The 12,123-nt window shown below is 46.3% G+C and overlaps 6 protein-coding genes and 2 non-coding genes across 8 annotated transcripts; 5 read left to right on the forward strand and 3 right to left on the reverse strand.

The window, feature by feature from the left end:
• The first annotated feature begins 265 nt into the window (after positions 1 to 265).
• Positions 266 to 1,639, forward strand: BO79DRAFT_169852 (MBL fold metallo-hydrolase). Its single transcript, XM_025679504.1, has 3 exons — positions 266 to 451; positions 507 to 1,116; positions 1,194 to 1,639. The coding sequence occupies exons 1-3, from the start codon at positions 381 to 383 to the stop codon at positions 1,623 to 1,625; spliced, it is 1,113 nt and encodes a 370-aa protein (XP_025541660.1). The 5' UTR covers positions 266 to 380; the 3' UTR covers positions 1,626 to 1,639.
• A 788-nt stretch (positions 1,640 to 2,427) lies between these two features.
• On the forward strand, positions 2,428 to 3,216 carry BO79DRAFT_280989 (short-chain dehydrogenases/reductase; the record flags this gene model as incomplete). The annotated part of the gene is made up of 1 exon (XM_025688116.1): positions 2,428 to 3,216. One exon carries the CDS (start codon positions 2,428 to 2,430, stop codon positions 3,214 to 3,216), a length of 789 nt encoding a protein of 262 aa, XP_025541661.1.
• A 371-nt stretch (positions 3,217 to 3,587) lies between these two features.
• Positions 3,588 to 4,487, reverse strand: BO79DRAFT_280991 (uncharacterized protein; the record flags this gene model as incomplete). The annotated part of the gene is made up of 4 exons (XM_025688117.1): positions 4,189 to 4,487; positions 3,815 to 4,127; positions 3,678 to 3,758; positions 3,588 to 3,641 (listed from the first exon to the last, which is right to left on the reverse strand). The coding sequence occupies exons 1-4, from the start codon at positions 4,422 to 4,424 to the stop codon at positions 3,588 to 3,590; spliced, it is 684 nt and encodes a 227-aa protein (XP_025541662.1). The 5' UTR covers positions 4,425 to 4,487.
• A 612-nt stretch (positions 4,488 to 5,099) lies between these two features.
• BO79DRAFT_286279 (uncharacterized protein) lies at positions 5,100 to 6,242 on the reverse strand. Its single transcript, XM_025688449.1, has 4 exons — positions 5,882 to 6,242; positions 5,518 to 5,826; positions 5,376 to 5,453; positions 5,100 to 5,283 (listed from the first exon to the last, which is right to left on the reverse strand). Exons 1-4 carry the CDS (start codon positions 6,115 to 6,117, stop codon positions 5,145 to 5,147), a joined length of 762 nt encoding a protein of 253 aa, XP_025541663.1. The 5' UTR covers positions 6,118 to 6,242; the 3' UTR covers positions 5,100 to 5,144.
• A 766-nt stretch (positions 6,243 to 7,008) lies between these two features.
• Positions 7,009 to 9,005, forward strand: BO79DRAFT_280995 (uncharacterized protein; the record flags this gene model as incomplete). Its single annotated transcript, XM_025688118.1, has 4 exons — positions 7,009 to 7,642; positions 7,985 to 8,713; positions 8,832 to 8,855; positions 8,950 to 9,005. The coding sequence occupies 4 exons, from the start codon at positions 7,009 to 7,011 to the stop codon at positions 9,003 to 9,005; spliced, it is 1,443 nt and encodes a 480-aa protein (XP_025541664.1).
• A 443-nt stretch (positions 9,006 to 9,448) lies between these two features.
• Positions 9,449 to 9,520, forward strand: BO79DRAFT_t75. Its single transcript has one exon. It is a non-coding gene; the product is annotated as a tRNA-Met (tRNA).
• An 863-nt stretch (positions 9,521 to 10,383) lies between these two features.
• BO79DRAFT_286280 (uncharacterized protein) lies at positions 10,384 to 10,878 on the reverse strand. The gene is made up of 3 exons (XM_025688450.1): positions 10,809 to 10,878; positions 10,597 to 10,757; positions 10,384 to 10,537 (listed from the first exon to the last, which is right to left on the reverse strand). Exons 1-3 carry the CDS (start codon positions 10,843 to 10,845, stop codon positions 10,406 to 10,408), a joined length of 330 nt encoding a protein of 109 aa, XP_025541665.1. The 5' UTR covers positions 10,846 to 10,878; the 3' UTR covers positions 10,384 to 10,405.
• Positions 10,879 to 11,937: 1,059 nt separating this feature from the next.
• Positions 11,938 to 12,018, forward strand: BO79DRAFT_t76. Its single transcript has one exon. It is a non-coding gene; the product is annotated as a tRNA-Arg (tRNA).
• The last annotated feature ends 105 nt before the right edge of the window (positions 12,019 to 12,123 follow it).

Below are 12,123 nucleotides of genomic sequence, written 5' to 3' on the forward strand. Positions count from 1 at the left end.
ATCTGCATCTTCTCCAATTTGCAGGCCAAACTTTACAATTGTACCTGCCGTATATGGCCCCAGAATGATACGACTTTGTAGCAGAATCACTAATTTGAAGATGATTCTCTTACCTCTGTAGTTAAGTTCTTGCATCTCCACACCGAGCATGGATTCCTTGCTCATAGTAAGTCTATTATAGCGCCAGGGGTAAGGTGGAGAGTGGCAAGGATGACGCCGCACTTCTCGAACCCCGCAGTTGCATCGTTTCCATTGCTGTTCTATCCACATCCTAGTATCCTTTGGTAGTTCTACGCATTCTAGGATTTGACGATTTATCTTTTTTACACATCCAGAGCAATTGCCTATACAGGGTCGTTCACCACACTGGCTGGATCAATATGGCAGCTTCGCAATCAGGACTTGAGTTGCCATCCTCTGCAGAGACAGTCTCGGTTTCTCTCATTGACACGTGTGGTTTCTAAATACCCTTTATTATCCTTCTACATCACTAATCAGGTACACAGTGGTGCACGTCTGGATCTTCCCGCAGAGCAGTTCATGACCCCCAAGATTACAGGCTATGACCGACTGGCGGTGCCATCATATTCTTTTCTGATCACTCACCCCTCCGGGGAGAGACTATTGTTCGACCTCTCTCTTCGAAAAGACTTTCAGAACCTCGCTCCGCCATTTAGAGACATTTGCACGGACCCAGAAAGTGGATGGAAAGTCTACTCTCCCCGCAGCGTCTCTGACCTTCTCGTCGAAAATAGCATCCCATTGGAGGAAATAAATGCTATAATTTGGTCTCATTACCATTTTGACCATATTGGTGACCCTTCATTATTCCCTAGTACTACAGACTTGGTCGTGGGGCCGACCTTCATCAGCAGATTTGCACCAGGGTACCCGGAAAAGCCAGATGCGCCAGTCAGATCATCCGACTGGAGAGGACGGTCTCTGCGGGAGATGGACTTTGACCAACACCCGGGGAAGGTTACGATTGGGAGATTCAAAGCAATCGACTGGTTTGGCGATGGGAGCTTCTATCTGCTGCATACACCAGGCCACACTCCAGAACATATGTGCGGCCTCGCGAGAGTACAGTCAGATTCGTTTATTCTGATGGGAGCGGTAGGTCTTCCTTCTTAACTTTCTATCTATGCTGCTCTGTGTAGTGAAACAGCTAAACTCACTGAACACACCACCAGGACTGTGCTCACCATCCTGGTGAGTTCCGACCCTCCAAGCAGAGCCCTATCCCGGAGATCATTCAACCCTCCCCCTTGCCGTCTCATCCGCAGTACGGGACAGTCTGTCCTGGTCATATATTCGCCCAGCTGGGGTCCAAGCCAGGAAGTGCCGACACCCCTTTCTTCATACCTGCTCCAGACTATACTCATGACTTTGATGAGTGCTGTCGGTCAGTACATGGAATAGCGGAATTCGACGCTAGTGAGCAGGTTCTGGTCCTTATTGCTCATGACCACACCATGCTGTCCATCTTCAAGGGCGAGGAGGATGGCGATAATGGCTGGTTCTTCCCGAAGAGATCATTGGATAAGTGGAGGGAAGCTGGATTAAAGAATAAGGGGAAGTGGCTGTTTTTGGAAGATTTCGAGGTCCATTCTACTGAGAGTTGATATTAATTCACGACGACGTTCTTGATCGTTGAGAATTAAAGCTTGGTTATACTTACTGCTGTTTTGTTAGTATCCAACGACACAGCACTAATATAACCAACATTAAACCACTCATATAACATAGCAAATCAGCGTAATCGTGCCCTCCTGCAAGGTGCAACGGCCGCTTTTAGTGACACTCAAAGTCTCCATAAGTAGTGCAATCAGGCCTATCAACATTCGCCCCCAACAGCATTCAATATACCATGCACACTATGAGAGTCATGATTCCCATATCTATTAATTGAATGGTACATACATCTACCAAGTAAACACAGCCTGCTCTATTACCGCTGCTCTACCAAGACCGAAGACTCACAGGTCTCCGCAATTTTCCATAAGGATGCGCGACGCCAAGATGCCTCTGGACTCGGAAACGTACACATAAACAAAGCCTATAATTGGAGTATTGGAGAAGAGAACTGAAAGACCCTGGAATGTCTGACAAATACGATCCCCAAACTGGAGTAATTCCGGCGTCAAAGTTTTCCGAGATCTCGGACAGGCACACCGATTCTCGGAGGACGATCCACCATGCTTACGAGAAAACTCGGCAATCCGCTTCCGAGTCCGAGGCAGGCACAAAATCTTTGCCAAATCTGGAATTTGGAGCAATACTACTTACGTCACAGCCGGTGAAATCATATCGGTAGAATACAAGTTCACCGATCAATTCAACTTCATTCAAATCCCTGCCCTACCTACCATTCATTCATACATAGCTTTTGACATTGCATCTCATCATTCAAGATAACTATTAGCCATGTCGAACCTGAATTTCTCCTGCGCCCTCGTCACCGGCGGCGGAGGCGGCCTCGGCAAAGCAATCGCCTCCTATCTCCTCGAACAGGGCAAGAAAGTCATAATTGCTGGTCGAACCGAGAGCACACTACGCGAAACAGCGAAGGAGATCGGAGCGACAGATTACTTCGTCTTGGACACGGGAGTCACCTCTCAAATACCGACATTCATCGAATCCCTGATCAAAAAGCACCCCGATCTCGACTGTTTGATTAACAACGCCGGCGTTCAGCGGCCTCTGCAAGTCCTAAAAGATGATCCATCTGAGTTCCTCGCCAAAGCCGACCAGGAAATTGACATCAACATCCGAGGGCCCATGCACTTGACTCTGGGGCTGTTGGAGCACTTCAAAAGTAAAGAAAGCGCTATGATCATGAACGTCTCTTCCATTCTGGCATTTGTTCCATTCTCGGTGATTAATCCTGTGTATAATGGCACGAAAGCGTGGTTGCATTTCTGGTCAATGAATCTGCGGTCGCAGTTGGCGAGCGGCGGGTTTGATAAGATTAAGGTGGTTGAGGTTGCGCCGCCGTCGGTGGGGACGGATTTGCATCGCGACCGGGAGGATCCCGATGATAATAAGAAGCATAAGAATCCTAATGCGCTCACGGTGGAGGAATTTATGGATTTCTTTAAGGAGGGGTTGGAGCGTGGGGATGCGGTTATTGCTCCCGGTATGAGTCGCGAATTTGTGGATAAGTGGGAACGGGAGTTTGGGTCCGCTTATGTTAAGCTTACGGGGGGTAAGTAGATAGATGTGTGGCTGGTTTTGATTTAATAGATTATGTCTTTAGTCCGGTATGTAAGTATTAAGTAGAGTCATTGATTGACTCTACAATGCAAGGAGGGTGTTTCATGTGAACAGGCTTTCAAAGAGTGGACCACCGCATATCAAATTGAATGCCTTTCTGAAGAGGAAACTCTGAGTTCGCTCGCCTGTTAGTGCATCTTAAGATATGAATGAGTCAACTGTAATGTACTAGTTGATTCAAAATTCCCAGGTCGACATGTCATTGCGTGTTCCATTTGGCCCCTTCCATGCCAGCTGCCACGATAAATAGTTGGCATCACGCCAAGTTGAATCCCCATCCTCCTCTGGAGCACAGTGCCTCTCCCAATCGATTATATAACTGAGATATCCGCGAAGTCAGTATTGTCCCGAAGTGCCGGGTACCACTGCCCTAATGATCACACCACACATATAAGGCTTACTACCACTTTTTCCTTGCCGCATCCCACCGAAGGTTCTTTGCTCCACGGTCGAGATTTGTTATTCCATGAGAATTGCATTCCCTGTGGTAATAGTTGGGTTAGGTTGAGATTTCGCAGAGAGAGGCATTTTGGGAGACCCACAACCATGATTTCTTGAAGGCTGCCCTCAGCTCATCCCGCTCACCTCTATCCATATCATCAATAACAGAGCATACATCGACACCCGGTACCATCTCCATGACAATAAAATGTATGTAACCACCAGGGATCCATTGATCTTGAGTCTGTTCGCGATTCATCCAATCAATTAGAGCTGGGGTGCTGGAGCATCCTGCTTTTGTTAGGAGACGTAGCGCTTCAACTTCGTTTTCGCCCCTTGTTGAGGGCTCCGAAACTGCCTGTTGGGCACGGATAGACGGCTTCTTAGTGGCACTTCCCCACCATGGTACCCTATACTCTCTGTCAGTTCAGTCGTCTTACTCCCAAACAACACACTATCTAGAGGACAAACTGCATATGGATCTTAAGTACTGCGGTTGGCGGAGCTTGCCCGGCAACTTTTGACGCAACAAAAACCGCACGATCCTCGGAAACAATCCCACCCTCTTCATGGTCTTGTTGTGAATAGAGGTCTTCGCACTCCCTAATTTTCGTCGTGATTTTCCTACGGGTACCCCCCGGGAAAGAAAGTTCTAAGCCCAGCCAATCATCGTCATCGAACCAAATGATGTTGGAGGGGATTATCATGATGGGTCAAAGTCCAGGCTTCGGGGGAGGTGATTCACTGCCCTTGCAGGTTGTCGAGGGGTGAAATTGGAGCGATTCGCAGAGTAGTTTATGGCTGTAGTGTGTAAGAGGGGAGAGCCGGGGGGGGGGGCGCTTATATACACCACTGAACGAGCAAGTTCACGTGGTCAAAATGTACAGGAAGCGGCTCTAGCAAATATAACCTTTTCAATGGCATAGCCATGTCATTGTCTACGCAGTCAGCTACTCTTGGAAGAGCATTTCCCTTCCTCAACCAGCCACTTCAGTACCATCTTCAAGCGGTTGGTCAGTGTGCTTGTGAGCTTTTGGAAAGAAACCTCGCTGGTCATGAGAAAGCGGTGCGCGTTACATGCTAAAGAGCATCTCACGTCAAAATCCCCTCGGTTACATTGGGCATTTTCAGTTCAATCAAATGATCTAGTTCTCTATTCTAGAAGACAAACAGAGGCGTGCCAGGATCGTAAACGGTCTGATAGTATATGTAGGTACAGTACGGATACCATAGCCAATATCGCTTTCGGCGAACTAAGACATACCACATATTCTTATACAAGAAGGACGACTACAAGGTGGCTTCGAAATAAGGCAATAAGGAAGTGATTTAGCTAAAGGAATTGGAAAGGGCACAAAAAAAGAAAAGAGGAAGAAACAGCTGTGAATTGTGTGGTTATGAAATGCAATCATATCCTCAGAAGGATTTCATAATATCCAAGTCGACATATCATCGAAGTCGGCGAAATTGGGTGCTTGTGCCAGATTCCACACTAGATAGTTCCTATCCCGCCAGGTCACAGATTTGCTATTGGGCGTATCAAAATGCTCGAAATCGATCAAATAACTGGATAAAGCAAGACTTCAGTGCCTGATTCATAAGTTCCAAGGAAGTGCGGCAACCCCAAAGATTATGTGAGCGGAAAGTCGGTTACTAACCATTTGTGCCGTTCCCTATCCCAGAGTAGGTTCTGTAAGCCAGTGTCGTCATGTTCCACACCACAGGACACACATTCACTGCAAAATTGACCATAGTTAGATCATCTTCTTTCAAGGGATGATTAGTGGATTGAAATCCTACATCCAGGCCTTCTTAAATGCGCTGCGCAAATTGTCACGCTCCCGGCGTTCCATACTGTTAAAGATCGAAGAGACGTTTACCCCTGGCAGTAGCTCCATTGCAATGAAATGGATATAACCACCAGGGACCCATTCACTCTCATTCTGCCTTCGGTACGTCCAGTCAATTAGATACGGTGCGCTAGAACACCTGGCTTTCGTCAGAATAGAAAGAGCTTCAACCTCGCTGCTACCTCTGTAGGGGATCTCAGGATCTGCCTGTTTGGCTCGAACAGATGGCTTCTTGGTGACTGTTTCCCAGCATGGAATCCTGCATCCATGATTAGAATAAAGCCATTTATATATTGCGTGTCGGACGGACATACTGCATGTGAATTTTGATAGCTGCAGTAGATGGGCCATTCCCGGCAACTTTGTAGGCTACAAATGTAGCTCGTGCCTGTGACGTAAACTTATAAAGCTCACTTGTTTTTTGAGTGTACAAGTCTTCGCTTTCTTTGATCTTTCTTTCTAGCTGCCAAGTAGAACCGGCCGGGAAAGTAAGCTTCAGGCCGATGTAGTCGTCATTGTCAAACCAAGTGAGGTTTGAGGGAATCTTCATGACTGTCGGGAGTTTTGCGACCAACAAGGTGGATGGAGAAGCGTAAAGAAATTAAAACAAGCTGTCGTTTTGCGGTCGTGCAAATGGCAGGTGAAAAGGTTGGCGACTCACGAGGGAGAAGGAAGTAGGGGGCGGTGGTAAAGAGTAAATAGCGGCAAGGAGGCAATGTTCAGCGGTTAACAACCCGGTCAGCTGATCGCGAGCGCAGCGGGCGCTGAAAGCGGCGGCAATTGAAAGTTACTCTTAGCCAACCACTGGTTGGGCGGTTAAGAAGTTCACAGCTGAACGGTGGAGAAATAGTCATCTCCACCAATTGGTAAGCTCAAGTGTATGGCAGATCCGGGGTAGGCTTCCGTAACCGTGCTACAATATACCCACTTCCACCCCAATCTCACCAAACTGAAGCGTAAGTGGTCTATTTTTAAAAAGGAAACTATACGCTCAATAATATCCTCTTGTAAAAGGCGTTTCACTTAGGCGCGAACATCTTCAGAGGATCGAGGCTATAATCCTGATCCCTCCCTAGTCTAAAAGTACCAGTTGCACAATAGCCAACGATGCACCATTTCCTAGCGCTTGGAGTATCGTATATGCCGTTTGTATTGGCTATAATAGGAAATAATTGCGACCTCAACGCGTACAATGTGTGTCCATACTATTCAAGCGCTACCAGCTCATATGTCCCACCTTGTTCATCCAGGCGCCTAGCCAATGGTGACGTGTTCATATGCTTTTCCAACAGCGAGCACACTCCACTGATACCTGCATACATGGTACTGGCTTCATTGACGAGTTTATAGGCCAGAATTGAGAGCCTGAGAGATTGCTGTGCACACCCCCTACAACCATGATGAAACTTCGGGCTCGGGGCTCGTGCACACTAGAAGCAACATGAAAGCCCAGCTGACTCCCTGGGTCTATCCTTCTCATCTCAAATCACGTTCAACATTCTCTATCTCAGTTTTGCCTGAAGGTTCTCGATCGTTCCAAATGAATCGCTTAGGAACAGCCACGGAGCTCCGTGCTGAGGATCTCGTTCAATTCCATATCCCAGAGTTGCGAATTGGAGACCGAAGAACCATAAGCGACTCCACCCATAACATCGAATACCTCGCCACTCTTGTTCGCTGGAACACATTCGAACAGGAAGTGCGCCAAGCTTTCGAAGGTATTCAGTGGCCAACTCATAGGGAGGTTCTTGCTTACGAACCCCCGAGAAATGCAACCGGCAATAATACGTGTCATGAACAACTCCTGTGTGGAGATGAACATACCACTGTGGCACGCTTTGGCCAGAATGTGGGTCATATCATGACATCCGTATTCCAGACCATGAGGCTCGATGCACGATTTGGGGACTTTAAGACTTGTTCCGACGCGGAGGTAGGGGGGAAGGTTCCTGACATCGTTCTTGTTGACGATACTGGGAAACTTAAGGTAATTGGGGAAGCCAAAACCCCATGGATGCACAACATACAACTTCAAGTAGATCAGACCGGCCAGAAGACTCTGAGGCGCTATATTGGTATGTTTCTATCTTCATCCTCGGGTTCTCTTCTGCCTTATATGAATTTTGTTATTTTTCCTTCCTTCCAGAAACTGTCCACTGACTGGTTCGTCCATTGCACAGGCCAGATATCGTCATATATGTTGGAGGGAAGAGCAAAATACGGGTTTCTCACAACTTACAATTAGACAATGTTCTTTAAGCAAGGACCACATCCCAACAAGAGGAAGAAAGGCCAATGGGCCCTGTGGCATTCGAATGTGGTTTACTCTGAGTCGAACTCTACCCATGTCGCTTCAGGTAGCCATCCTATTGCCTATCATAAAAAGGTGTCACTGCGAGAATGTTTTCTTTTCTTAGCAAAGCAGACGACTATTGGCCCTAGATGCGATAACCCTATGGACAGAACCAAGTGGGTTTCCGATAAAAAGACAAGAAGAGATTACAAAGACGAGGACTACATATCTCAGCCCGAACTTTCCTCTGAGGACGATCCTGGCACTGCTAGAGCGGGATCAAGGGCGGAACTCACTCAACCAGGAACACGGGGTCAGTCCACGCATTTGTCAACCCAGCAGACCCTGCAAGGTACCAGTCAAGACCTGTCATCGAAGTCAAAGGCCTCGGCAGCACAAACGCATCAGATGCCGAGCCAGAGCCATGCATCACAGTCTCAGAACTCGGCGCAACCGACTTCGCAATCGGCTAATCAAAGTCGGGCCTCACAGCCTCGGGCTGTCGCGCCACTGGCTCACCAAGCAATCAGCCAGGCTCCTGCCTCACAGCTTCGACCTCCTCGACAACAGACTCATAATGTACACAACACGCGGTCTCGGTCTCGGATGAGAGACATACTGACAGCTACAAGAGACTTGAGCGTAAATGACCCGCGCCAAAGTCAGTCTAACAGATCCTTAAGTCATCAAATTGTGACCGTGCATCAAGATCAAGGAGGCCATTATTATTACGCTGAGGCAGGTGCGCGGCACTATGTGGCATTGTATGAAGACCACCAGCATGGGCCCTACCTCGACAGAGACGGAAAACGCCAGTATGTCAAGATCGAGAAACACACGGTCAAGGATGAGCGTAGATGATTTTGTTTTTTTTTTTTTTTTTTGCTTTGATTAGTATGATGTTTTACAAATATTTCTGCTCTGTCATTGTCCTATGTTCTCTGCGAAGTTTGTGAAATTTGCTGTTATAGTGCCCATCAAGATTTATCAGTGCGGTATGTCTGCAGTTTTGGTCTCGTGTATGAACTCAAATCAGTAAGTTAGTTAACAGTCTTGTTTTCTTCATTGAAGCTTTGTCCCGTGTAATAGCTTATTACCTGATATTTTATGAAATCACGCTTGTGGGATCGAACAGCCCTACTTAGAACTCCTACTTCGGCAATGCCACATGAATATAACTTGTGCTGTGCATAATCCCAAATTCCTAGAACCTTTTACTACTCCCGTCTGTGATACTATAGACAGGGGAATCCTAAACATCGATCTTGAATCGGAGTAATGGCATATATGACATGTTCGAATGCATCTTGATCTCCTGTGGAAGGCCAGTGGCACTCCTGTCAAGGCAAGAGAAATGCTCCAGTGGGGGATGCCAAGAGATGTGATAATAACTCTAGTCTTAAGACCATGGGTTATTATCATAAAGAGCCAAGCAGATATATATCCGCGATCACCTGATTTTCTCTCACCCATCCTTGACCAACCTCTAGCGAATATACTTAAGCTGTTGGCAGATCTCTCAGTAGAGTGCTGAGTTTTTTTGAGCCTGCTTCATAATGTTAAAAAAGTGCACACTCCTCATACACCCAGCATGTTAGCTCAGGGGAAGAGCGCCGGGCTCATAACCCGGAGGTCCCTGGATCGAAACCAGGACATGCTATCTCATTTCTTTTTATTTTTTCCCTTTTCCTGGCGCTTTACCTTTCGCCAAGCTTTAATCGTATTTTATTAGCAATTTTCTAGTAAAACTTGTTTTGTTTTCTTCTCTAGCTACAATGTTCGAAGTCCTTTGTCGGTCGCAATTAAACTTCTACCCACAAAGTGAATGGAACAGCATAACACCTCATCAGGCGAGTGACGACACATTGATCCCCAGCCTATGCCGCTCTACTGCACTAGAATGAGTTCAGATCCTTAGGAATTTTAAAACAACAATAGTGTTCTAAATCCCACAGATAAGTTCCCTTACAGGCTATTGAATGAGGGTGTTTCGGTTAATCTTCTGTCTACCGTCGGATTACTACTCTGATGTACCTAGTTGGGTGTATTAGCAGTATCGGTGCTATATGAGTTGTCTAGGCATGAATGTATGGGTGGTTGCTGGTGATTCATCTGGTTGGATATTCCGACTGCAACAACGGGATCGATCCGGTTGGTTTAAGAGTAGTATATCGGCATCCCGTTGCCGCGTAGTATATTCGATGAGATGTTGTGATTATCCATTCCTGCATCCATAAAACTAGCCGATATTTCATTCTATGAATAATTGGGGCCTGGGAAGAGAATTGACTTGTTCCATCAAGTAGACTGTGCTTCAAGCTAGAGACAGCATATGACATTGCAGATTATTCCTAACACTTTTATGACCTGCATCCTAGAGCTTCCACAATCCTCACAAGACAAAACCATTCTCTGCCATAGCCCAGTAATTATTGTGGACCAGATTTTTGATATCTGGGTTTGCACAAGCCCACAGAAACATGATTGTCGCTGATCGATTTAGTAGATGAAGCCCGCCTCATCAACCCATCTGTCACATCTCATCTCAGACAGTGATACACTTGACGCGAATGTCCATGTTCAGTCCTTCAAACTTCGACTCTTCCGACATCGTATGAAGAATGGTGGAAAAGGTAGTGGATCTCTGTTCTGCGGTGGTCTCCTCAGTGGCACTCAACTAACACATCCATGCTGTCAGACTTGAATATTCTCATGGGTAACAGGTGTGTAACTAACGAGGAATTCCAGGGAAAAGCGGCCTTCTCCGGAATTATCTTTGAGCTTGAGCTCAACGGCGAGAGCCTTGGGAAGCTTATGGTATCTTTCTTTCATCTTAGCGAGGACACCCATGTAGAATTCTTTCAGAGTGTCGATGGAGATGGGGACAGTGCCAAACTCTGTCTTGGTGTTAGTATGATCGTGCCTTTGGTGGAGGTTATGGTACATACGGCCAGTCTCTTCGTGGTGTTCTTCGCTACTAGTCATTTTGGCTTAGGAAAAAGTATTATTGGTGATAGGATTGTTGTGGGTTTGATGTATGAGGGGAAAGGTGTAAAGAAGTGATGGAGTTGTGATGGATGGTGTTGACGAGGAGTTTTGGGATGAGGGGGGAGTAAACAAGGATTACTAGTTGAGCTAGTGGCCAAGGTGTGAAAGTGAATGCAGCAAAGTTCTAGACTCCAGACTTCTGGCCTTTTGAACTTTTCCTGTCGGCTCACTCCGTTTGTGTTACTGATAAATGATACGATGCGACCTGTTGCCTTCTTAGTCATTACTGGTTACAAACGGCCTCTGACCAGGGAGAAGTCAGCTACTTGAGGCTATATGGCCATACTCATACTTTTTCAGGGAGGGATATGATTCACTGATTTACAACGAGATACGGTTAGGCTTGAAGCCGAGATAATGCTTATGCTAAGCTTTATGAATTTCAGGTCTACCGGTTGTGTGCGGGTGAAGGTCCTTGCCAATAGTAGCCTTTAATCTCTAATCAGATATTGGCTATTTTCTAAGCTTTGGGTTTTCATGAAAAAAAAAAGACAGGATTCTTGTGGAACTCACTACGGCATGCTAAAAGTAGGGAGATGCATGGAAGACCATCCATATTAGCTCGCGACACGAAGGCCAGCCAACCCTGGTAGGTTGAAAAGGCTTGGCGAGGCCCAGCAAAAGAAGAAAAAAAAAAAAAAAAAAAAAAAAGTGAACATTTTAAAGCGAGGATGGCAGGACTACTCGGTACTACTAGTGATCGTGAGTTTGGTAGACTGACATGTACTACTACTTAGTACTTCGACTGCCCATTATATATTCGGACCGACCGAGTAGCACGGCCATGGCGACACTATTCACTAATCTCAATCTCGACCCAACATAATCTTCATCACAACATGCCTAGTAGTCAAAAGTCAAACATGGTGCTGTGAGAGACATAGAGTTATATTCTTTTGAATAGCAAGTATACCACTGCCACACATTAATGTGTATAGTGAGGATCTCCGAACTCTTTATCTTCTTCTGACAGGTCATATACTGTCTTGGACTATAATGCAAAAGCTTTGCTTCATTAGCATCAAAAGCGGCCGGGTGGCGCAATGGTAGCGCGCTGCCTTCCGGTAGTGGATGTGGCAGTGGTTGCGTGTTCGAGTCACGTCTCGGTCGTTCTTTTTTCTTTTTCTATTTTCATCTTATAGCACCCACAAACGCTACTTCCACATTTCCTCAATGTTGCTTTCGACATAATTTATGTGGCTACCTATCCATTCA

This window comes from Aspergillus costaricaensis (assembly GCF_003184835.1).
Source record: "Aspergillus costaricaensis CBS 115574 unplaced genomic scaffold BO79scaffold_9, whole genome shotgun sequence".
Classification (NCBI taxonomy): Eukaryota; Fungi; Ascomycota; class Eurotiomycetes; order Eurotiales; family Aspergillaceae; genus Aspergillus; species Aspergillus costaricensis.